Source organism: Lissotriton vulgaris, chromosome 8, assembly GCF_964263255.1.
Source record: "Lissotriton vulgaris chromosome 8, aLisVul1.2, whole genome shotgun sequence".
NCBI classification, from domain to species: Eukaryota; Metazoa; Chordata; class Amphibia; order Caudata; family Salamandridae; genus Lissotriton; species Lissotriton vulgaris.
This window is the reverse complement of record NC_141696.1, coordinates 1,331,700,276-1,331,727,299: the sequence shown is the minus strand read 5'-3', so window position 1 is coordinate 1,331,727,299 and position 27,024 is coordinate 1,331,700,276. Positions and strand designations below refer to the sequence as shown.

Sequence of the window (27,024 nt, the reverse complement as noted above, 5' to 3'; positions counted from 1 at the left end):
TTCATGAAGTCAATAATGTTTTGACTGTGGTAGAATATATACATTTATCAACATTTTTACAGATTGTTGATGTTGCCAGATAAACTGATAAGCCTTTATAGCATTTTCCAACCATTTTTATAAAGTTATCAATATTTCAGCACAAACAGCTATGTACAGGAAATACAGCTGTGTCATGCTTTTCAGCGAAAGCAAAAACACAAGCTTTTACCACATGTTAATCACAACAAACATAAGAATTTCAAAATGTATTAAACTTAGAAAAATGGTAGAAGTTTCTAAGTTACAAGCTCACATTAAAAATAATTAAATACACTAATGCACTCTATAGGTGATACCTTACCCCTCTTTGATTAAAAGAAGGCCGCTTCCAAAAGTGGTTACTGCATCCAGTGATAAAGCAGGATTACATTTTTCAGGAACAGTTACCATGGTCGCTTTTCCAGAACGAGAACCTCAAAATAAACATAATCCTAATATTTACTACAGATTGATATAGCATGTGCCTAGTAAACAGCAAATGAGGTTACACTCATCTACATCATAAATGCCTTTACACAAAAAATGGATAGAATGTGTTATAATTTTAATTTGTAATGCATTTGAACTGGATAATGGAACACTTAGATTTATGCTTTAAATTGAAGGAAGTTGAATGTTTTATGCCACTTTTTGAGTTACTCTTTACCACCCAGGCATGTTTAGTAGAATTTACATTTCCTGAATGAGTATCAGTTCTCTGAAGTTCCCAACCTCAATAGAACAAATACATTCTTCGTTCAATATGTTGCATGACTCTTTCTAATATATTCAAAGTGTTGTTTTACTTACCATAGAGAGTCTGAATCCCCATGACATCATCAAGTGAAAGTTGGTATGTGCTGGGTTCAAAATATTTATACTTTGGAAACATCAGAGCATTTGGGTCCTTTGAATGTCCTAGTCCAAGTGCATGACCCAACTCATGAGCAACAACATTAAACAAATCATACCCTGCAAAGGTAATATGATAGGTTAATTACACTTTTAAAATAATTTTGGATTGGTTTTCGTGAAGATGAGACACATTGAATGTGCCCTCATTCTAATACACAAAACAATCACTTTTTTAATGCGAAACAGTCCTCAGGGCACAATGAACACCATAAATACTATCATACAAGCCCGGGTTTATCTTGACCCTCATGAGCTTCCAAATATCTGCCATTACATATCTCCCCTATATGGTCAATGTCCTGGAATGAATTATTGCACTACCACTGTGGGCACAAATAGACTGGCACCACATGACGCAGGGCTACTATTTGGGGTTTCTGCCCAGAGTGCAGTACTGGAACAGCAATACTCCATACACTCAACAATGCCTTCCAAATCATAGATAAAAGTATTTCTTACCGGCTTAATCTCTAGACATTTACAGAGGCACTCAAAGCGGCAGATGACTGGCTATCCACACACTACTGTCCTTTAGAATCTACATTTACGCTGCAGTGTTGAATAATGTTCCTGCTGTCTCCCAAAGACAGAAATGATCAAGCAGATGGTGATGTCCAAGTTGCAACTAAGCTCTGTTACTTGAGACATCCTTTGGCGCTCCATCCTTTAATTAATTGTTTTTATTTAGCCATTTAAACAAAACTCATGGGGTGTTGCTTCTTGACAATCAGGAGACTGGCATCAAGATGACACAACAGTAACCTCAAATTAGTACAGAGTATTTTCCTCTTTATGACCAAGCATCAGAATCTCAGGTCCAATCTAAGTCACTGATATGTTTTCACCTTCATCACTTATGCAATGCATTAATTTACTATGCTTATACAATGACTTCCAACGTTTCAGTTTTTTTGGCCATGTGAATAGTAAGTGGCAGCTCTGCTCCAACGCCTACAAATAACCACCATGCCGTCAATAGAAAAACCTTCCTCTATGAAGCTGCGTGCCTGATCAGGCATAATATAACATAACATATCCATATTTCTTTTACGCAACAGGAATGAAATTGGCCCACATCCCAACAAGCATCCAAATCAAGACATAATACACAATCTTAAAATCAATCAATCATTTTGCTCCACTCAATCCTTTGTAAGTGTTAAAACATCTAGAGGCGACGGAGGGCCTGGACTACTCAAAATCTGGGTTCAGGCCTAACCACAGCACCGAATCAGCCCTTCAAACAGTGACCAATAACATCAAAATGGCACTGGATGAGGGCAGTTCTATGATTCTGGTGCTACTGGACCTCTCCGCCGCTTTTGATACGGTGTCTCACACGGTGCTTCTCGACCGTTTAAAGGATGTAGGTCTGGAAGGAGTGGCTCTGTCCTGGATGGAAAGCTTTCTATCTGGCCGCTCCCAAGAAGTTAGGCTGGGCTCCCATAAATCCATCCACAGGGAGCTCAATAAGGGAGTGCCACAGGGCTCCTGTTTAAGCCCGACACTATTCAACGTGTATGTGGCCCCCTTAGCCAACTTAGCAAGATCATTTGGGTTTACCCCGGTGTCATACGCCGACGACACCCAACTCCTTTTCCCTTTTAAAAATCTGACACCTGCAATAAAAAGATCTTTTGCAGATGGTATGAGGGCAATATCCAAATGGATGTCATCAAACTGTCTTCAATGTAACATATGGAAAACAGAGGTCATGTTGTTTGGTCAAGCAGCAACATACTGGTCACCTGAATGGTGGCCTTTGGAATTAGGACCTGTTCCCAGCCCTAAGAGCACGGTCAAAAACCTGGGAGTACTTTTAGATCAGACACTCACTTTTAAGGACCATGTAAATCAAGTGGCCAGCACTTGCTTTCGGGCAATTGGCATGTTAAAAAGAGTGTTCCCTTATCTGCCAGACTGCCACAGAAAAACACTTGTGCAGGCGTTAGTCATCAGCAGAGTGGATTATTGTAACGGTCTTCTGTTAGGAGCTAATGAAGGACAACTCAAAAAGTTACAAGTGATCCAAAATACAGCAGCAAGGGCTGTCCTTAATGTACCTTTTAGGACTCCCTCTCGCCCCCTGCTGACCAGACTTCATTGGTTGCCAGTGAGGAAGCGAGTACAGTTCAAAACTCTATGCACTATTCAAAGAAGTATTATAGGTGAAGGTCCAAAATATCTGGCCGAAATCTTCCAGCCATATGTTCCTGGACGCTCCTTGCGCTCCAGTAACCTGGAGCTTCTACAGGTACCCAGAATAAAGAAGTCCAGACAAGGAGGCCGAGCGCTGGCCCATGTGGGACCTAGGCTCTGGAACACTCTCCCTCTTGAGCTGAGATCTCTCACCAGCCATCTGACTTTCCGGAAGACCCTAAAAACACACCTATTTTCCAGCCATTGACTGTCCCCTGGTAATAAGCACTATCCTCCCTGATCTAACATCGGGAGCTATATTCTTACTGGCAAAGCGCGGAGATACCCCTTCGGGGGTCTATTCAGGCGCTATATAAGAATATAAAATAAAATAAAATAAAATAAATAAAATGAAAATTGGTTGATGAAGGGATTGTAGCTAATGCTAATTCTATACACAGCTGAGAGTTGTTGTGTGGAAAACGCTGGATCTAGACTAGTTTATATTGCAATGTTTATTTACATTTAATGGTTTTTTATTTTATTTGGCTTTTTTTATAAGGCGGAGGATGATGTGCCAGTAGAAAGTGATTGTTATTTACTGTTTCTTTTCTTGAGTTGCGTCTCAAGTCTGTTTTTTCATCCTCGAGCCGCATCTTGAGTCTGTTAGTGTTCTTGTGGGATTTCATGTTCTGGATCACTTGGTAGGGCCAGGTTTGGAAAGATTGTTGTAGGTGGTTGAAGACTCGACTTTACTGGATGGGTGCAAGACGTGGGTCTCTCTTCAAATGGAAATAAATTCTTATTTGAACTCACCATTTTGCTGTGTGGCCTCCTTCTTTACAATGGTGCAATGCCCCATTTTGTGAGGGCTAAACTTGTAATAGGTTCTTATTATCATACCGGTTACATTTTGAACCCATTTAACCTCATTGAAAAATAACAATCATTGGTTGCCCAGGCCCTAGGTATGATATCAGGCAAACTGTGATGGAGCAGAGGTCAGATACATCAATAGATCAAGGGTGAAGGTTTTACCTGCAGACTTAGGAGCATATGTACAAGGACTGACGCCGCCATAGCATACATTTTATGATGTTATGGCAGCTTTTTTGATCACTGTATTTACAAGTTGCCACTAACTGCAGTTAGCGGCACTTTTCCGGTGTAAACATGAATTATTAAAGATCCCCACTTCTGTTAGCGGGACTTAACAAAAATGACATGCAAGGTAGGGGTTCCCGTGCAAAAACTGCTGCTAATCCCAGTTCTCAATATTTCCAAGGAATACCTTGTATGCTGCAAAATAAAAAAAAACTGACTCTAACTCCAGTTAAAGGCAGATTTTTAAGACCAGAATAAAGCTGGTCTTAAAAATGGTGCAAACACTTGGGGCCTCATTTCAGAAGGTTTTGGTGCCGGACATCGCTGCAAGGAATGTTGCTGTGCTGCCCCGTGACAAAACTACATGGCAGGAATGCACACCATGAATAAGATAGTGTGCATTACTGGGCCTCATTCATGAAGTGTTGCTTTGCTGCGACAAAACAGCTTTGCAACACTTTTCTCTACTCCCTTCTTGCAACACCATGGATGCACTGTATTCACTGTATGGTGCTCCATGTCACAATTAATGACAGATACGTCTGGTATCCTGTCGTATCTGACAGCGCAAAAGTTACGCTTTGCTGCAGTTGTGTCACAAGCATGACACAACTCCAGCAATGCATGGTCCAGCCTATCCCTGTGGCACTGCGTCACCCTCGGGGTGGTCTGTGCGGGTGAATTTGTAACCGTTGTGGATGGTGATGGCCATGTCCAGTCCAGAGCAGAGATTGTTCCAGGTTTCCATGAAGAAGGCAATGTCTGAAGAGGTGGCTTCGAGGAGGTCCCAGATTTCTGTTGTGTGTTTGTGGAGGGATTGCACGTTGAGGAGGATGCAGTTAAGCCGGTTGACTGCGCTGTTGGTCGGCTGGGCAGAAGGACGCGCGGGTCTGCTGATGTGGCAGAAGGTGAATTTGCAGTTTCAACAGGCGCAGGGTGCAAGAGAATTCTAGTGTTGCTAGATGGCAGGCGTTGTTGCGTCCAGGGTTGATGGCGAGGAGGGTGCTGGCGTCGTAGCGCTGAGTGTCCAAGAGGAAGGGTCCTTGGTGCTGGGCACGGTCCAGGGGTGGACAGATGCAGACGGGCTTGCCTTTGGCGCACCAGTGGTACGCGCGCTGTGCATAGCTGCACAGCGGCTGCCATTATGTAGTGCTGTGGGTGGGACTGGACAGCTGGAAGGTAGGAAATGCGGGAAAGGACACTGGAGGGGAGAGGACGCAAGGGGGAGCAGGGGTTGTAAAGATAATTACAAACAATTCTTACCTCGAGCCCAGTTTCTGTGTCCTCTCTACTCCTGCTCTCCTGAGTCTGCTTCCAGGAACAGGAAGCAGGCAGCCAGGGTCCCTCCCCTAAGTCAATTACAACTCGGCAATGCAGCATTGTGATAGTTCTTAAGCGCAGTGACAAGGCCTTCAGCCAGGGCTGGAGGCCTAGGCATGTTCTCCAGGCAGGCTGTAATGGAGCCTGCATTGTGAACAGGGATGTACGCATGACGGCTTTTGGTGGCCTGAGAGGGCCAACCAAACAGTCATTGCACACTTGAGTGGGCATGCCACTCCACCCCTGCCCTGCTCTGTGAGGAGAGCAGCCCCACCCACCCCTCTGCAAAGGAAACATAGCATGAGTTCATCAGAAATTTGTCATCATGTTATGTTTCCTCTTCTTGTACTGCTTGAAAGCAGTGGGTTGACTCTTTTCCGCCATAGTTGATGATTTGCTACTTGGGGTGCGTCACCCAAAAGTGCAAGGCCTGGGTCCAACTCGACCCCCGGGCTTCCTCTGCTGTGCATCACACCTCCTCCTCACCTGGACATTCACACGTGGCACAATCCGCTGCACTCTCTCCAAATCTGTGACACAGTCAGCATGAGCTGCAGCCAGTTGGGCTTTCACAAGCCAGGGTACAGCAGTCGCCGCCAAGTCTGCTGGGGGACCTCCAGATGCAGGTGATGCAACAGGGCCCTCTTAAGTTTGTAGTTGTAGCGCTCTTGCCTCACAAGTTCTGTGCAGCTCAGGGGCCTCGCCCTCTACAGCGTCCGGCCAGCGCAACATCCTCAGGCCTGCGATGCATAGAGGTACGGCCCACCATTGGTAACCTCTGCACCCCGGTGTCGTGGTGGAATGTGGTATTCGATGAAGACCTCCCGACATTGGTACGCAGGAGCACCTCTACCATTCACAGCTCCAAGGGGCACCAGGCAGTCTTCTCCTACAGGTCAGCAACATGTCTCCATGCAACCTGTCAGACTTAACCACGAGGTCAGGGCGATTGCCGACGCCTCAATGTCTACCACCACGGGCCAGCAAATTCACAGCACCTCCGCATCCCACTCTGAGGCCCAGACGCAGGCCCAGCAAGACCTCTGGGCCCCAGGGACTGTCCACGCTTTCAAGGTCTTGGTGGTGTTGAAAGGAGGACGCAATGACAAGTGATGCATCACTGATTTAGCCCAGTGATGCACCTGTTTTCATGATTTTAGCCCTGGATTTCCTGTTCCCCTGGGACTCTGGCTGGCCATCCTGGCTATTGGGAGGCTAGGGGTGGGTTGTTGATCTGTGCTGCACTTGGCCCTGGCTGCACCATTCCACATTCTATTGGTTTTGTTTCCTATTTTTCATTGGAGGTGGACTTATAGGCTACTTTTTCCTATTGCGTCAAAAAAAAGTTATGTTGGGCTGACTAATGTGAGTTTTTTGCTTGCAAATTGGCATCTCGTCAGTTTTCGCCCGCTAACGCCAGAATTTGTATTGCCTTCCCGCTAGTGTTAGTGACAGTTTTCACTGCGGCTACCTGAAACTATCGCCTTGTAGCGATAGTTTTTGGTGATAGACCGCTTTAAGAAAACTGCCGCTAACTAACCCTAACGCTAGTTAGCGGCAGTTCTTGTACATATCCCCCTCAGTTTAGGAGTAGTAAAGTTTGGACTCCTAACTTTAGGACTCCTAAATGCCTTCTGTGAATACCAAAAGTCTTAAGGTTAGGATTTTTCTCAGTTTAGGAGTACTGAAGTTAGGACTTCTAACTTTAGGACTCCTAAATGACTTCTGTGAATACCGAAATGAGTAAGTTCCTTCTGTGAATACCAAAATGAGTAAGTGCCTTCTGTGAATACCAAAATGAGTAAGTGCCTTCTGTGAATACCAGAATAGTAGTAAGTTCAGGATTTTTTCTTAAGTTAGTTGTGTGAATCGGGCCCTCTGTGCTCACATCTATTTGATCTTTGTTTTGTTTTGGTCTAAATATACAGGAACATCTAAGGGTAATAGGTAATTAGAGTCTGGCTTATTCTTGCTTACCCTCTTTTCTATTTTAGACATATAAATAAGTTCACACATCACCTAGTAGCTCCTACATTTTTTGTGCTTCTATGATCAAAAAATATCACAATGGAAAACAAATATACCTTTTTTTATATATCCCATTGTCCAAAATTCTTCGTCATCCAGGTGAACATCTCCACCTATGCCTTCTCCTGGTTCATATGCATGTGCAAGTACACCACGAGGACCATCAAATGGGAAAAAATCTCCATGCCCTAGAACAATGCACAGACTGTAAGACATGAATAATAACTGCAGTCTTATTGCATTGTCTCTTGATCACAAGCTCTTACGATTTAACAAGCATACACCACACATTTGTGAGGATTAACGAACAGTGTAAACCAGACTGTCAAAGTTGTAAGGCAAATTGCAGGTCCTCAAAATGTCACCCTTTATAAAACTTGCAGGTTATCAGCCCCTTGATCCTCTTGTCAAGGTATGGGCAGATTTAGCAGTATTGCCTCCACCTTGATATTTCAGAGAGAATGTTATTGTTGCTGTAAATGTATAGGTTGATACAACACCACTGTGTCATGATTCGCTCTCTGCTCTCTGATGCCCACCACCAGTGGATCGAATTATGGAACTTTCCAGTGTTCTAATAAACTTCCAGACCGTCCCCTGGATGCATATACTGACTTGCAGCCACTTGGATGCTACTTGGAAATGGCTTTCCATTCCCAATATCTGCCAGATGTTTTAGAAGCCAGCCTGCTCACACCTGATGCATGTCATTAATGTGAACTCTTTTAAGCCCCAGCTCCTTTCAGTCCAGTGCCGTGTTCTGGTGAGAGCAATCATTGTTTCCTGAGCTTTTGAGATTCTTGTTTCCAGTGCTTTTGATATCCTTGTTTCCTGAGCTTTTGACACTGCTTGCTATTCCTTCTGCCTGAATTAGCACTTCATGCAGTGCTACCTTGATTCTACCTGAGCTATAGCTATTCCTTGTTCCTGAATTAGTTCTGCTTGCAGTGCTACCTAGATTCCTGAGCTATAGCTATCCTTGTTTCTGAGCTAGCAATGCCTTCAGTGTTTCCTTTTATTTCTGTTCCTGAGCTGTATCTATCCTTGTTTCCGAGCACCTGCAGTGTTACCTTAATTCCTGTTCTTGAGCTACAGCAGTCCTTGTTCCTGAATGAGACACGTCTTCAGTGCTATCTTGACTCTCGATCCTTAGTTATTCCTTGTTACCTTTATTCCTGAACTAATACTAATTAATGCACCATTGAATCCACTGTCCTGTATTTTCCTTGTCCCAGTTCCTGCTTTTCTTCCCAATACCTCTATTTCAGTCCCTAGTTTGATGTTTTCCAGTTCTACTGTCTTGTTTCTAGTTTTCTTGTATGCTTGTTACTTGCTTTCTGCCAAGTGTGACCTTGTTTCCCTTCTTTCCTGTTAAGCAACCCACTTTAAAGCTCCTTGTCTATTGTTCTTGTGTTTAATTCTACACCCTTGCTGTTACTGCCTTTCGTGTTCCTATTTCATCGCTTGGATATGTGGGCATGGCTGTCAGTCAAACTAGGTGGCGTTTCTTGTCTACTGTGAGTATTGTCTTTGACTTACATTTATAACATCACCAAAGGTATCAGCTCCACAGATCCTGCTTTTGCATGTATATCCTATTTGTGAGTATTTGCAGTCAGTATCTGTAATAGCAATTGTGGGTAAGGAACTTACTGAGCTTCAGTCTTACCACGTGGAGCTCCTGAATGCTTTTCTCCACATTTCCTTTATTGTTAATGTTGTTATGTATATGTATGTCTTGCACATCTGTACTGGGAGTAGGTATTCTGTATGCTAAATTGTCTCTTGAGAGCCCATCCTTTCTGAATCTTAGCCATCTTATTCACTTTTGCAGGCCTCTCCTTTGAGATGCATTTCTACCGAAACAAACCCTTTTTTAGCAAGATTAGAAAAATGAAAGACTCAGGAAAAACCATAACATTCTAACCTATACCATTCAGTTTCATGAAGCTCTTTTATAGTTCATAGGTCACTGCACTATATTAGGATTGTAACTTATGAACTGCAAGTAACAAAAGGATGTCTGTGACAAAAGCTGCAACCAACTCAGCTATCCACATAACATACAGTTCTGTGATCTGCATGGTAGGTGTTCTTTGCAGCAGGCACATAGACCCTGAATGTTACTTTGTGATGAATCACAACTGCAGTTAGACAAAATTCGGAACTCTCTCCAACAGGAACATTAATCACAAGAGTTATTTTGACATATTTATTGTTGCTTCAAAACACACAGAATTCTTAAGCAGGTGCTTTTAACACAGCAACCCTCCAACAACCCAGTGCCAGGTGTGGCTGCACTGGTCACACCAACCTTAAAGCTGGCCCTGCACCCACATGTGTACTCTACTACAAACAGATTTCTAGTATTGCTCACATGTTGAGATTTTACACAAAGAATAGGAGCAGGTGCCTAGTTAAACTCAAGAAAACTCTGAGAACAACCTCCACCAGTAACTGGAATGTAACAGTTTTTAGCTGAGAAAGCTGTTAAATTATTTCATGCCTCAAGTTCCGAATTGGGAGTCACCTCAGAATCAGAATGCTACTTCCTGTGAGCAGTTTTAGCTAAAGCAAGAAGACATGTCTGAAGCAATAGTTAGACTGATAGGGTCTAAATGCATTTCAAGTTGTTCACAGTTATTACATTAATTAATTGAATAATGATCAGTGAAGAGTACACAAAAGGTGCTGAAGATTCTAAAGGGGTTCTATTGCTTCTAACAGGTGGCTAATTAGATAACTACTAAGATGGTTAACAAGACAATGACAAAAAGGTTAGTAAAACGTAATTTAGCCTACAAAATTATGGACTATGTGCACATTTTTAATGACTCTATCTTTCTAAAAATACTTTTTATTCATTTTAACAATGCAATTGTTTGTAATGAGTGGTGCCATATTACAGCTGCTTCAAACCAAAAGTAGAGCTCAAAAGGTGTAGATGACCATTTATTTACACCAGCAATTAAATTGAAAGACTCAGCCTGATTCACGAAGGGTCTCCGGACCAGTGGCAGAGGCCCCACAGTCGTGGGAGAGTCTCCCCCATAACTGCAGGGACTCCGCCATGAGTGCAGAGGCCCTTTGCAAATCAGGCCCACATATTCCATATTAAATACATACAATGTACAATAAACTCACCCAAAACGTGACTATCATCCTCAGGCCCCAATACTTTATCAAAATGATTCGGGGCACTCTGTTTTTTGGTAGCCTGCACTTTCAGAATCCATTCGCCAGACTAATTTGTTGCACCATGATGATGAGTCCATTTGGATGCCCAAATCACATGGCACGTTGTGGTAATCAGGGTAGGTACTCTGGTAAAGTTGTAAAAGTATTGTATTTAGTTACAGGGAGAGCGGAGTAGAGTGCTTCCACCACACACCATCTCAGAGCCAAATACTGCTACTCGAACCTTCAATTATGTTATCCCTATCAGTCTACATTCTATAGTAGCACATGCCACACATCTTCCCCAATTATTACCAACAAAAATATTATATCATATATGTATAATCATATGCTAACACAATAAGACACATCAACTCACAAATAAATCTCATTAGCATACACATAAATAAATAAGGTCACAACAACATACTTATAATGAAAATACAGCGTTCAACCTAAGGACCCTAATATAATAACTAGTTATACTATAGCCTTATAGCCCGCTGTAGCGGGCTAAACCAGCTATTAAAGGGCCGCTGCAGCCTTAAAGGCCTGAGCCGAAGGCAGAGCGACTTTAAAAGCCGGGCTATAATGCTATTAGAACATTCTGCCACTTGTTCTAACAAATAAAACAAAGCATTCAGGGAGCACGATGGTATTGAAATCCCCTCAAGTTTCCTGAAGCCTTTGTTCACAGCCAGAGCTGTGAACAAAGAAACATTAAAATGTTGGAGCTCTGGGCTTATACCAGACATTATAAGCCATTGTTTTCAATGGAGCTATCAACATTCCAATGTTCTAATAGAGAAATAGAAACAAATTTGCTACTTAAGCTCATTTCCCTCTCCCAATGTGCATTATCATAAAATCCCCATACAATTATAAGCATGACAATAAAATACAATTACTTCCTAACTTCCTAAGTAACGCAGTACTTTCATCCCTCGCTCACTTTGTTGCAACACATTTTAATCCACACATACATTTACCTGTTCCTTCGGGATATGCATCTCTTTACCCGAGGTCTCAGCCGCTCACTCATCATGGCTCTCCAGAATCCTTCCTGCCTCCTCCGACTCAGTGCCCCCCATCTTGTAACCACCACATTCATCTTCACCTTAATTGGTATTTTCACAAGCCCCATCATTCTCATGTCTACACAATGCTACTTGATTCCATATCCTTCCAATTTCCAGTTTGACGGCACTACTCAAAACCTTGCTAATCATCAATGGCTCTGACCAACGGGGATTACCCTTATCAACAAATGCTTGTTACTTAACAGTAACATTTTGTTCTACCATCACATTGGGATATTTCACACTACCATTATGACATGCTCTTGTTAACATTTGACAAGACTCCACCCTCCCCTTCGTTTCACCATCAGATTCAACACCAAGTTTTTACCATTTTTCTCTATAAACACCACAGAACTAAACTACTAGGGGCTAGATGTAGGTGGGCTAATATCGGTCGGTAACGGCAGAAAATCGGTAAATTTGCTGTTACCGACCGGTATTTAGCCCTTTGCGATGTAGGAGGCTGGATTTAAAGATTCAGTAATTTACTGATTCCTTAAATTAAGGAATCGTTAAAATACTGATTCCTTAATTTAAGGAATCAGTAAATTACCGAATCCTTGAATCCTATGTAGGGAGCACTCAAGTGGGTGCATTTTTGGTTTAAGGATTCGCTATTTACCACCAACTACAAGTTGGTGGTAAATACTGAATACCTTTTAAAAAGCAATTTTGTGCTTTTTGAAAAGTGCCATGTGGCAGACTTACATGGGCATGTATGTGTGCCACATGTGCACACATGCACCATTCAGGGGTGCAACAGGGTGTCAATGTGACACCCTGCCACCCTTGAATATGCTCCCCCTATTACAATTAGGTATTTACCGATCCGGTAATAGTGAATGGCTTCCCATTCATTGCTATGGGCCTCCAGGCCCCTAGGAATGAATGGGAAGGTGATTCCTTATTACCGAATCGGTATTACTGATTCGGTAATAAGGAATCCTACCGAATCGGTAACATTTACTGAATTATTTCCTACATCACAATTACTGATTCTTAAATACCGAATCAGTAAAATTCGGTATTTAAGAATCGGTAATTTGTGATTACCTACATCTAGCCCTAGATGGTTTTCTTGCTCGTAAAAGCTCATATGGCATTTTCCCATTTACAGAATGCGGTGTTATGCTATACGATAAGAGCATATTCTGTAGAAATTTCCTCCAGGGAAGCCTTGATTATATTTCCAATTGTATTGCTTCTTTAATGACCCTGTTAAATCTCTCAACTTGACAATTTACTTCAGGATGATATTGAATGCTTAATTCTCAGACGTAAATTGCATGCCATTATCTGACACTAATACTTCAGGAACTCCTTCTCTTAAAAACATATCTTCCAAAAATCCTGTCAGTAGTTATTTTGCATACCATATGAAAACAATAGCATAAATCCCTTTATTTGGCAACGTGGAAAAAGGTACCAAAAATCCACAACAACTTTCCCCCAAGGTCTATAGGGTAACTAGACAGTTACTAAAGGTACCCTACATGATCTGGCACTTTTATCGCTGGCGCACACACCAATCGTGGTCCGTCCCCAGCCAAAGTGGCGGGGTGGGCCAGAGGAGGGGCCGAGGGGGTCTTGATCGTGGGATAAAATAAAAATACTCTTACCTGATCGCAGCTGTCGCCTCCACCGTCCGCTCTATCCCGCTCTTCCTGCTGCTTCTGGGACAGGCTCACAGACTGCATTGCAGCCAATCATGACGCTGAAGGAAAGCAGCGTCGTGATTGGCCTAAGTGCTACAATGTTGCGCTCCCAGGCAGACTTGGAGCCGGTGCCAGCTTTTTCCAGCCCCAGCACAGCAGCTGGGGTTGGAGAAAGCTTTTGTGTGAATAAGATGTTTGGCCAGCTGAAATAGCCAGCAAAACACCTCATTCACAGTGAAGGGCCACCACCACAGTGTTATCACACTGGACCCATCCCCAAGACTCGTCAGAGTCCAGGGGAAATAAAATAAAACAATAATAAAACATGTTAGAATTCTCATTTTATTTGTGGCTGGTGGCAGGGGGCGGCACTCCTCCACCCTAATGGAGGGGCCACTGCTGGCACACATGCTACAATTCCTACCCAACAATGGAGAATGCTATCAATCAATCAGTCATTGAATTTGTAAAGCGCACTACTTACCCGTGAGGGTCTCAAGGCACTGAAGTGGGGGGGGGGGGGGTGCTGCTACTGCTCGAAGAGCCAGGTCTTGAGGAGCTTCCTGAAGGTGAGCAGGTCCTGGGTCTGCCGCTGATGGGTGGGGAGGGTGTTCCAGGTCTTGGCGGTGAGGAAGGAGAAGGATCTGCCGCCAGAGGTTGTTTGTTGGATCCGCGGGACGGTGGCGAGGATAAGGCGGGCAGAGCGGAGCTGGCGGGCGGGGGTGTAGAAGTTGAGTCTGTTGTTCAGGTAGGCTGGCCCGGTTTTGTGAAGTGCTTTGTGTGCGTGGGTGAGGAGCTTGAAGGTGATCCTCTTGTTGACGGGGAGCCAGTGCAGGTCTCCTAGGTGGGAGGTGATGCGGCTGCGTAGAGGGATATTGACGATCAGGCGGGCAGAGGCATTCTGGATGCGTTGCAACCATTGCAGATGTTTGGTCGGGGTTCCTGCTTAGAGTGCGTTGCCGTAGTCCACCCTGCTGCTGGCGAGGGCTTGGGTCACCGTTCTTCCAGCCACGGTCGGTAGTACGAGTTCATGCAGGGTGGTGACGTTGGGAGGGGGAGGGGCAGGGTGGAAGATAGTAATGTATTGATTACGGAGTTTAACAGGTAAGTAAACATATAAATAAATAAAACGAATTTTGTTGTGTGCACTGCATCACCAAATGATATACCGGAAGTCTGTCCTTCCAAAACAAATATTAGGCAGTACGCACACACCTTTGAATAATGATGGAAAGGTTTATGCTTTTTACCAGGCAGTTCTAAAGAGCACCAGCACTGGGTAAAAGAGCAGCAGCAGGCCTGCTCTCCCCCACTGGCGCAGTACAGCACAGTAACTGTAGAAATACTCTGAATACTTGGTTTACAAACACTCTCCTATGTACATTAACTGGCCATCGTAAAAGGCCTTTGTTCTTCCTGGATCTTCCAACGAATCACTCCTATTTGGTTTACTAAATACCTAATATTAATAAAAAGACAAACTATTAAATAAAGATATTCAATTCTTATGTACACAAAGCAAATGTCTAAGCTCATATTATGCATCAGTCGGGGAGAAAATCACAGTGCAGAACATTGCTATCTCATTGCGAAAAAAAATCATAATATAAATAGTCAGGAAAAGATCACCCTTTGCAGCGAATGTTATGATGATATCAGGATCGCCATGATCAAGTTTGACAAAATTCAGTGGCGTAACATCACTCCACACTTTAAAAGCTTTCTCAAGAGCTTGGTCCACGTCATCATGTGTAAGTTGACTGGTGTAGTTTTGCACCCTGCACATAGAATAACACAAATGACTGGACAAGTTGGCATTTTATATATCAAGAAAACAAGAACATGTTAACTATTATAGTAGTTTGTGCAGTGTGACCTCATTGTAATTGTAAATGTAATAGCAATTATATTGCGCTTGCTACCCTTGATGATGCGTTGAAGTGCTGTACAGTGAGTAGCATGCTACTCCGGACCCCACTGTTAGTGGTTACTAAAAGTGGTTATGTTGTTTAATGGGATCAGTCATGTTTTCTCAGGAAACCATGACATGCATTTACTCCTGTTTCTTTGTGGTCTATTAACCCCTATGCTCCCAGGCCTTCCCCTGCCACACCCTTTTTGACTATTCGGGGTATTTCATGCTTAGGCCCCCATAACATTTTGTCCGCATAAGGTATCCAAACTAAGGGGGTCATTATTATCGCGGACGGACCTGCGTCCGCCCGCCACCCCAGAGTTGGAGGGACCGTCCGCAGGGGCAGCGGCGGTCCCTCCGTGCGAATTACGATGTGACCGCCACCCTGGCGGTCACATCCTGTATTTTTAACATTGCGGCGGGTGCTGCTTAAAGCAGCACCTGCCGCAATGTTAAAACTGCATGCAGTGCATTTGCATGCACAAAGCAGAAGGCACCGCGCGGTGCCTGCCGCTATGTGCAAGCAAAAGCAGGGGGGTACCATAGGTACCACCCATGTGCACCCCCCCTTCACCCTGGGGGCCCGCAACGGGCCCACAAAGAAAAGACAGTATGCCTTTTCATGGCGGCATTGCCGCCGTGGAAAGGCATGTCCCAAGGCTAATCCTAATATGGCTGGCGGTGTCTGACAGACACCGCCACCATATTAGAGCTTTTCTCAGGAAACCATGACATGCATTTACTCCTGTTTCTTTGTGGTCTATTAACCCCTATGCTCCCAGGCCTTCCCCTGCCACACCCTTTTTGACTATTCGGGGTATTTCATGTTTAGGCCCCCATAACATTTTGTCCGCATAAGGTATCCAAACTAAGGGGGTCATTATTATCGCGGACGGACCTGCGTCTGTCCGCCACCCCAGAGTTGGAGGGACCGTCCGCAGGGGCAGCGGCGGTCCCTCCGTGCGAATTAGGATGTGACCACCACCCTGGCGGTCACATCCTGTATTTTTAACATTGCGGCGGGTGCTGCTTAAAGCAGCACCTGCCGCAATGTTAAAACTGCATGCAGTGCATTTGCATGTACAAAGCAGAAGGCACCGCGCGGTGCCTGCCGCTATGTGCAAGCAAATGCAGGGGGGTACCATAGGTACCACCCATGTGCACCCCCCCTTCACCCTGGGGGCCCGCAACGGGCCCCCAAAGAAAAGACAGTATGCCTTTTCGTGGCGGCATTGCCGCCGTGGAAAGGCATGTCCCAAGGCTAATCCTAATATGGCTGGCGGTGTCTGACAGACACGCCACCATATTAGAGCTTTTCTGCCGCGGGACCGTGGCGGAAAAGCTGCGGACGGTCTTCCCGACCCCCCTGCCATCCTAATTTGGCGAGGGGTCTTTTCTATCACCGCAGCGGTGAATCCGCATCGTCCGGCTTCCGCCAGCCCGGAGGATGCGGATTCACCGCAAACCTAATCGGCCCCTAAATGTGTGTCCTTTTCTTCCAACATCTAGAGGATACTAAAGGTACCCGGGATTAGTGGATTCCTCTGGAGGCGACTGAGAAAATAGGCAAAATATAGCTAAATTTGTTTTTTGGAGGGGAACAAAGGGATAAAAGTGCTGCAGATGAAAGCATCTGGTTTCCTCCCTGTAAATGGTCTCAACAAAAGGTGTGTGATTCTAAAATCAATATCCTCCTACTTTCAGGAACAGACAGACTTTTGTCAGAAAACCCAATTTTTTTTTTTTTACAAAGTTTGGGCATTTTATTTGGGCATAGCCTATTTTTCCTATTTTCGTGTGCTTTCAACCTTCTTCCAGTTAGTGGTAGAAATGGGTGTGAAATCAATAATGGATTCCGGAAAGCTTTACATTTCTGACACGTAGACACAATTCTGAATTCAGCAGGGGGGAAATGGGGAAGATCCTTCAATGTTTTCTTATAGAAAGTAACAGTTGAAATAAAAGAATATTGAAATTTAGTTGAAAAAAAGAGCCATTTGTGCCTACATTTTCCCCTGTAACTTTTTCAAACTATGGTAGAATTTTCAAAGCTATGTACCGTTACATCAGTGGGACCCTTCTAGTTGCAGGGTTATATGAGGCTTGTAGGGTCACCAAGGACCCGAGGTACCCAGAGCCAATAACTGAGTTACAGCTTCCAAAGATTTTTAATTGTGTACCAGGTATGTATACAGTAATTCATTTGGTAAAATATCGAATAATTCGGTATCAAGGAAAACTATGTATTTCTGAAATTTGATCAAGATATGGAGTTTAGAAGCAGTAGTTATTTGTGCATCTCCGAATTTGTGGGTACCTATATTAGCAAGTAAATTTGAGGGTATTGTTCATAATGACTTCTTACATTTGGAAGTCAGAAATGGTAAAAAAGACAAATAGTAATAACACTTGTTCTACTATTCTGTGTTTCCTTAAGTTTCCCAATATCTCAATAAAAATGGTACCTCACTTGTGTCGATGGGTCTAGTGTCTGCAACAGGAAAGTGCCCAAAACGCAACATGGACAAGCCATATTTTTACAATGAAAACTGACACATTTTTCGCAATGTTCCTAACTGTGGATTTTGGGCCCTAGCTCAGCCGGCACCTAGGGAAACCTAGAAAACTGTACATTTTTAAAACTAGACAGCAAGAGAAATCCAGGATGGGGGACTCTTACCAGGTTCTTTTTTCCAGAATCCCATGCAAACCTCAAACTTTGTCCAAAAAAACACAGTTTCCTCACATTTCTGTGATGGAAAGTTCTGGAATCTGCGGGGAGCCACAAACCTCCATCCACCGAGCATTCCTCCAAGTCTGCCTATAAAAATGGTACCTCGCTTGTGTGGGTAGGCCTAGTGCCTGCAACAGGAAATTTCCCAAAGCCTATCGGGGAGACATGAAAATTATTTATCATGAAACAACCTGGTTTTGCAAGGTAGTCACCTAGGTTTTTGGTCTCAGGCTTGACGGCCATCTAGGGAAACCTACCAAACCCAGACATTTCTGAAAACTAAACACCCAGGGGAGTCCAGGGAGGTTTAACCTGCGTGGATCCCCCAATGTTTCCTTACCTAGAATCCCATGCAAACCTCATATTTAGCTTTTAAATAATAACATTTTCCTCATTTCTGTGTGGTAAAGTTGTGGGATCACCTGGCTGACACAAATTTCCTACCACCCAACATTCCCCCAGGTCTCCCAATAAAAATGGTACCTCACTTGTGTGGATGGGCCAAGTACCCGTGACAGGGAAGGGCCCAAAACGTATTGTGGAGACATCCAAGTAGACATTCACTAGGGAGGGGTACCATTGGAAAGGTGAGATTCTCCCCTCTCCAACAATACCTCTCAGTGTGATTCAGTGCTAAGGGGGCTGAGACAGCCCCACCAGCATCGAAGCACTAAAACTGAAATGAGCCAATTGGCTCATTTCAGTTTCAGTTTCATATATAATGACCATAGTGCACCATGCACGCGATCGTCATTACATAGGGGGAAAAATATACCTCCGGAGGTTGGGGAAGCTCTTTCCCACTCCAATAGGTCCCAAAAAAAATGGAAATCCCTCTGCTGAAAACAGCAGTGGGATTATGCAATGGTGTGCCGAGGATATAGCGATCACGTCCATGGCCCACCAGCACTCTAGCCATGGACATATCTGTTATGTCTATGGAACTGAACAAGTTAAATTAATTGGACCCTTTCCCCGTTGAGAATGTTGAAAACATATTTTTAAGAGCAGGCAGGGGTCCCACTGACCACAGCCTGCCCTTAAAATATGAAACTTAAACGTTTCATTTTTTTTTCTGTTTTCCTTCAAGGAAAATGGGCTGCATTTAAAAAAGATTGCTTTATTTAAAAGCAATCACAGACCCGGGCAGGCCACCACCCCTGGGAAAGTGGCAAGTCATGGTGGTTTGAAAATATGGAAAAACAAAAAGGAGTTGCCTGGTCCACAAAACTATTTGTGTGTTGCGTCGGGCCTAAAGACCGTGAGACCATGAAGTCACAACTGTGATAAAACTGGGTTGGAAAAATTCCCATCAGCCCACCCTTCTGGGATACATATCATTAATCCAGATCTCACCCAACGCACCTGGTGATGATGCAGAGATGGATTTTGAAGATACTCTTCCAGACCACAGCGTTTCACAAGTAGTACTGATGGAGTGCAGTGCTAGTGAAAAAAGTGAAGTGTGAATAAAATTGGCTACTGGGACAAAAATGAGTTTAATAGGTATTGTCCCAGGGTCAAGATTTAAAACAACGCCTAATAGTTTTGAAAAAATAACTATATAATGGCGCAATGCATTAAGGTCGACATGTTTCAGCTTAAGTGGACTATGTGTCCAAGCTTTCTTCAGGACCAGATGATAGTAGCGACTGCAATTCGTGAAAATTAAACTAATGAGTGCATTGATATAATGGATTACTCCTACCAGATACTTTGAGCCCAAATGTTTTCTGGTGATTATCCAATTATTCATTCTCTCCTAAAGGAAAAGAAAAGTGCACAATAGTGAGCTGTAAAAAAAGTGCATGATGGTATTTCGGAAAATAGAACACAACACAACTACACAAACAGGCCGAAAGAAAAAGTATCCACGCCATTCAGAAGATATATAATTCTCCTGATAATAACCGTTCAAAAGTAGAAACATTAATCTGTATAGTGTGACTCACCCAGCATTCTGTGGGAGGTCGCCTCACCTCACCCGGCACCCACTCGAGGAGAAGGAGGCCCCGCTCTGTTAGAATGGAAATGTAAAGAGAACCTCAAAAGTTTATAAGAGGTGCATGAATACATTTGATCAATCATTTCCAATGATATACTAACAAGAACCAATTGTTTTTAAAAGAGACTCAACCCCTATGAACACATGGTTATGACCATGCATGGAGAGGAAGTAAATATAATTTATATGACAAGCTATTGTATTATCAGTCAAAAGATTTTTAAGAAATCACAGAGAAAACTCTAAAGGCTTTCTTGTAGAGCAGGTTGGTTAAAATAAAGGCTCTGTTAGAGTTTAGCAAACTTATGCAAAGAACCCACAGTATAGGGCTTTCTTTTAAAGCAAGTTGGTTAAAAATAGAAGGCTCTATTCAAGTAAGACAAAAGAACTCACAGTATAAGGTTCTAAATACATTGGGAGCTCTACCTGTCCGTCGGTACCTCTTAGCCCAGCGTCCGAGCGGGAGTGGAGGTAACTATTCACTGCGCTCGCATTTCAATTTATACCCGATCTGATTGATTGATCGGGTGCAGTTGGCCGAATGCGTATCTTATTGGTGCAGCTAAGCGCAGAATCAGGTGCGGGGCTCTGTTCTAGTGACACGCATGCGCCGGTGATCAAAGCTGCGCATGCGCGCTCCGATGTTGCTGTTCAGGACGTGCATGCGCAAAACCGGTGAAGCTACACCAGCCGCTCAAGCGTTACAGAGCTGAGAACGAAACCGCGGCTCGTGGCAGCATATCGAAAATAGCCGGGGGGAAAAAAAATTGTCCCAGATGTAGGGCAAGGTGCGGTAATGTTATTTAGACATTATCGTGTAACCTACGGCTCGGAGATCGTATTTTCTGAGTCAAACATTATGTCAGAAAATTATTAAAGACAGGTGTATGGCAATCGGAGTTCAGAAAGATAAAGAGGCTACCAACACAGAATCTGTGAATGAACTGAGGAATCGTAAAAAATTACGAAGTAGTGTTTCCTTTATGTAAAAACACAGGTTACAGAAAAACTAATGTATTCTATATGGCTACAAAGAGCAGCAAGGATGTTGGTCCCAGCTGCACTGTGGCCATGATGTACAATATGTGAATGAACTACTGACTCTTAAAAGATTACAAAGTAGTGTTCCCTCTATGTTGAAACACAGATTACAGAAACACTGGTATTTTCTATGTGGCCAAAGGAACATAGATGTGGTTCTTGGCTGCACAGTAACCATAATGTACAGCACGACGTATTGACATATAAGTGGTTCTCCACAATCATAATGATGCCCACGGTATGTCGTCATTAAGCCCTTTGATGTCGCTTTTGAGCTGGAAAACCCATTTTTGTTCTTTTGTAAATAGAAATTTTGACACATCACTTTTTTGAGGGGGAATATAAGGATGTTCTAGGACAACCCACTTCATTTCGTCCGCTGTATGTTTAAAGGTTAGGAAATGGCTCGTGAGTTTTGTAGCCTGTTTATGGCACCTGATGGTGCTCTTGTGTTCCCCAATTCTCAGTTTAATTTTGCGGTGCTGTATCCGATGTATCTAAGAGAGCAGGGACAAGTGATCATGTATATAACATTAGCAGTATTACAGTTGGTATGTTTTTTAAGGACCCAAGTCCTCCCTGTCCCTAGGTCGACCGAATTGGTTTCGCCTGTCTGAGGGCAAGCACTGCATGACCCGTAACTGGAGGGAGATCCCATAAGGTCATGGATCTCCCAGTGTTATGCAGCACTCTGTTCAAAAAACGCTTGGACGATACCAACAAGGCTAATAAAGACTATAAAGACAACATACTAGCAAGCAAGATGGATAAATTTAAAAAGGATCTTGAACGCTTCTCTTTAGTAAAAGTCTATCCTCATACCAGCGACAATTATGAAGCTCCTGGATTCAATAGCAAAGGGAAACGCTATGGGTCCTACTATTCAACCTCAGGGTCTGATTCCAGTGACTCAGAAACACCTAATCGCGCTGGAGCATACTCCCGGGGAGATGGTCAACAACAGCGACCATTTAAAAGAGGTGGTCGACAAAGAGGAGGCATGTATAACCAGTACCCAGGGAACTACCAGAACCCTGGATCGTGGTGGCCTCCAGGCCCGTGGGGTTTTCAACCTCCACCGCCGTTTGCGCAACAAATGAATCCATATGTACAACACCCTCAGTTTTTTCCAAAGCAGTCTTTTTTAGGACGGGGTCGGGGACAAAGCCGGGGAAGAAAAAGAGGACAACAAACTGTCCAATGGGACACAGACCCGTCGTTTCCCAACACACGGAGCAGGAGAGCGGCTCAACAGAGCAACAGTACAGAAACGACCAGGACCTAACAGTCAATTTAAGCTCCCGCACCCTGACACCCATTGAACAGACAGTCTTGGAAAAGGGTTTAGGCTTTGTCCCCACAAACAAGGGAGATCCATTTCAGATCAGAACTGAACTCAAATTTTTTTTTCGTAAGGTGCGTTTGCACTTCTTTTTTAAAGACAAAACTGAACCCTCTGGTAGTGGAAAAGTCGAACTTACTAATACATGGCTGCGTCCGAAATCCACCTTTACCCCCCTGAGCCACCAAGTTCCATCACTTGTAACCACCTTTGAACAAGCAGTCAGACATGACATCTCCCAAATACAAGATGTTGATTTTCAGACGTTCCAGAACTTTTCTAAAATAGAAAGGCAGGCCTTGACTAGTCTCACAAAAGATCCGTCTATTATAATAAAGCCAGCGGATAAAGGGGGAGCAACGGTAGTTCTAGACATGGTCCAATACCGACAAGAATGTTTGAGACAATTGGATAATCACCAATTTTATTGACGTCTATCTGAAGACCCTACTCCGCATCTACTTGCTGAGATCAAAAATCTGATAGATGAAGGGAAGGAGGCCAAATTTTTGGTGACAGAGAACCCTGTTACACCGGGGTTCTACTGCCTACCGAAGATCCATAAAGCCACCAGACCACCACCTGGCCGTCCCATTATTTCAGGGATTGGCTCTCTCTTGGAACCTCTTTCTACCTTTGTAGATTTCTTTCTTAGACCCCTCGTCAAGAAAATGCCAACGTACTTAGAAGACACAGCTGATGTTCTTAGACTGTTACCCAGTGTAGAGTACAATGTAGAGACTGACCTATTGGTTAGCTTTGATGTTGAGTCCCTCTACACCTGCATACCTCAACAAGACACCCTGGATACCATAAGACATCTTTGTCGTCAGAGGATTTTGACAGCATCACTCCTGTGAATTTAATTTTAGCGTGTGCTGAAATAGCCATGAAGAAAAATGTCTTCAAATTTGAAGAACAGTTTTTTCTCCAGATCTCCGGGACATCTATGGGGAGCGTTTTTGCCCCGAGCCTTGCCAACCTTTATGTACATCAATTTGAACAGGACTATATTCTCAACCATAGCAACCCATTTCTCCACCAAGTGGTGCTATGGAAGAGATATATAGATGATATCCTGATGGTGTGGCGAGGCTCTGAAACAGAGATAGAGTCCTTCCATCAATGGCTGAATGACCATAACCAATACCTTAACTTCACACTGGAGTATAGCCACGAAAGACTTTCCTTTCTGGATTTGTCTATTTTTCCAGAAGCTGGAGGCACACAGAGCGAGTTGTTTACCAAACCTATGGCAAGGAACTCTCTTCTGCTCTTTAATAGCCACCATCCACGTTCCCTGAAAGAAAATCTTCCTGTTGGCCAATTCCTCAGAGTGAGGAGGAATTGTTCATCTCAGGTACTGTTTAACAAACACGCTACCATCCTCTCTACTCAATTGCAGGAACGTCAATATCCCAAACACCTCGTGAAGAGAGCATGGAAGCGTGCATCGAATAACAATCGCGAGGCACTGATGGATAGACGTCCACCCAAACCACCTCTGGAAAGGCTAACATTTGTCAGCACATTCAATGTACAGTCCAACAGAATCCAGAAGTCTGTACGTAAGCACTGGGGGATTTTAAACCCCACTGATGCCAACATTCCCTTACCCCTTTTTTCATTCAAAAGAGCGCCTAGCTTGCGTGATAACCTTGTCCACACCAGACCAAGGACACATAACACTGGGAGATCCATGACCTTATGGGATCTCCCTCCAGTTACGGGCCATCACCCGTGCGGGTCATGCAGTGCTTGCCCTCAGACAAGCAAAACCAATTCGGTCGACCTAGGGACAGGGAGGACTTGGGTCCTTAAAAAACATACCAACTGTAATACTGATAATGTTATATACATGATCACTTGTCCCTGCTCTCTTAGATACATCGGATACAGCGCCCGCAAAATTAAACTGAGAATTGGGGAACACAAGAGCACCATCAGGTGCCATAAACAGGCTACAAAACTCACAAGCCATTTCCTAACCTTTAAACATACAGCGGACGAAATGAAGTGGGTTGTCCTAGAACATCCTTATATTCCCCCTCATATAAGTGATGTGTCAAAATTTCTATTTACAAAAGAACAAAAATGGGTTTTCCAGCTCAAAAGCGACATGACGACATACCGTGGGCATCATTATGATTGTGGAGAACCACTTATATGTCAATACGTCGTGCTGTACATTATGGTTACTGTGCAGCCAAGACCCACATCTATGTTCCTTTGGCCATATAGAAAATACCAGTGTTTCTGTAATCTGTGTTTCAACATATAGGGAACACTACTTTGTAATCTTTTAAGAGTCAGTAGTTCATTCACATATTGTACATCATGGCCACAGTGCAGCTGGGACCAACATCCTTGCTGCTCTTTGTAGCCATATAGAATACATTAGTTTTTCTGTAACCTGTGTTTTTACATAAAGGAAACACTACTTCGTAATTTTTTACGATTCCTCAGTTCATTCACAGATTCTGTGTTGGTAGCCTCTTTATCTTTCTGAACTCCGATTGCCATACACCTGTCTTTAATAATTTTCTGACATAATGTTTGACTCAGAAAATACGATCTCCGAGCCATAGGTTACACGATAATGTCTAAATAACATTACCGCACCTTGCCCTACATCTGGGACAATTTATTTTTCCCCCGGCTATTTTCGATATGCAGCCGCGAGCCGCGGTTTCGTTCTCAGCTCTGTAACGCATGCGCGGCTGGTGTAGCTTCACCGGTTTTGCGCATGCACGTCCTGAACAGCAACACCGGAGCGCACATGCGCAGCTTTGATCACCGGCGCATGCGTGTCACTAGAACAGAGCCCCGCACCTGATTCTGCGCTTAGCTGCACCAATAAGATACGCATTCGACCAGCTGCACCCGATCAATCAATCAGATCGGGTATAAATTGAAATGCGAGCGCAGTGAATAGTTACCTCCACTCCCGCTCGGACGCTGGGCTAAGAGGTACCGACGGACAGGTAGGGCTCCCAATGTATTTAGAACCTTATACTGTGAGTTCTTTTGTCTTACTTGAATAGAGCCTTCTATTTTTAACCAACTTGCTCTAAAAGAAAGCCCTATACTGTGGGTTCTTTGCATACGTTTGCTAAACTCTAACAGAGCCTTTATTTTAACCAACCTGCTCTACAAGAAAGCCTTTAGAGTTTTTCTCTGTGATTTCTTAAAAATCTTTTGACTGATAATACAATAGCTTGTCATATAAATTATATTTACTTCCTCTCCATGCATGGTCATAACCATGTGTTCATAGGGGTTGAGTCTCTTTTAAAAACAATCGGTTCTTGCTAGTATATCACTGGAAATGATTGATGAAATGTATTCATGCACCTCTTATAAACTTTTGAGGTTTTCTTTACATTTCCATTCTAACAGAGCGGGGCCTCCTTCTCCCCGAGTGGGTGCCGGGTGAGGTGAGGCGACCTCCCACAGAATGCTGGGTGAGTCACACTATACAGATTAATGTTTCTACTTTTGAACGGTTATTATCAGGAGAATTATATTCTTTCGCCCTGTTTGTGTAGTTGTGTTGTGTTCTATTTTCCGAAATACCATCATGCACTTTTTTTACAGCTCACTATTGTGCACTTTTCTTTTCCTTTAGGAGAGAATGAATAATTGGATAATCACCAGAAAACATTTGGGCTCAAAGTATCTGGTAGGAGTAATCCATTATATCAATGCACTATCATTAGTTTAATTTTCACTAATTGCAGTCGCTACTATCATCTGGTCCTGAAGAAAGCTTTGACACATAGTCCACTTAAGCTGAAACATGTCGACCTTAATGCACTGCGCCATTATATAGTTATTTTTTCAAAACTATTAGGTGTTGTTTTAAATCTTGACCCTGGGACAATACCTATAAAACTCATTTTTGTCCCAGTAGCCAATTTTATTCACACTTCACTTTTTTCACTAGCACTGCACTCCATCAGTACTACTTGTGAAACGCTGTGGTCTGGAAGAGTATCTTCAAAATCCATCTCTGCATCATCACCAGGTGCGTTGGGTGAGATCTGGATTTATGATATGTATCCCACATGACGACATTCCACCAGAAGGGTGGGCTGATGGGAATTTTTCCAACCCAGTGTTATCACAGTTGTGACTTGATGGTCTCACGGTCTTTAGGCCCGACGCAACACACAAACAGTTTTGTGGACCAGGCAACTCCTTTTTGTTTTTTCAGTAGTTGTGGGGGCTTGAGCTGCCTTGGTCGTTAAATATTCCCTTCTGACCCTCCTCACTTCATTTTTTCAGTATTTCAGTTTGAAAATATGACCTAAATCATTAATATGCATGACGTGGGGCTATTTGCTACACATTAAGAATCACTAATTAAACTTTAACGAGTTTCATACATTAGGAATAGTGATTTTGTACATCTGGCCTAGAGTCGCCCTGAGGAAAGGAAAGGAAAGGAAAGGAAAGGAAAGGAAAGGAAAGGAAAGGAAAGGAAAGGAAAGGAAAGGAAAGGAAAGGAAAGGAAAGGAAAGGAAAGGAAAGGAAAGGAGAGGAA

At 43.5% G+C, this 27,024-nt stretch overlaps 1 protein-coding gene across 1 annotated transcript in view; it reads right to left on the bottom strand.

Annotated features, from left to right (window-relative positions):
* The window catches only part of LOC147698692 (collagenase 3-like), a 116,092-nt gene that overhangs the window by 51,469 nt on the left and 37,599 nt on the right, over window positions 1-27,024 (bottom strand). The window contains exons 3-6 of the mRNA XM_086933493.1: window positions 15,071-15,219; window positions 7,584-7,715; window positions 832-993; window positions 344-455 (exon numbers count right to left, since the gene is read on the bottom strand). Of these exons, the coding sequence (XP_086789619.1) occupies window positions 344-455; window positions 832-993; window positions 7,584-7,715; window positions 15,071-15,219 (555 nt within the window). The remainder of the gene's footprint in view (window positions 1-343; window positions 456-831; window positions 994-7,583; window positions 7,716-15,070; window positions 15,220-27,024) is intronic.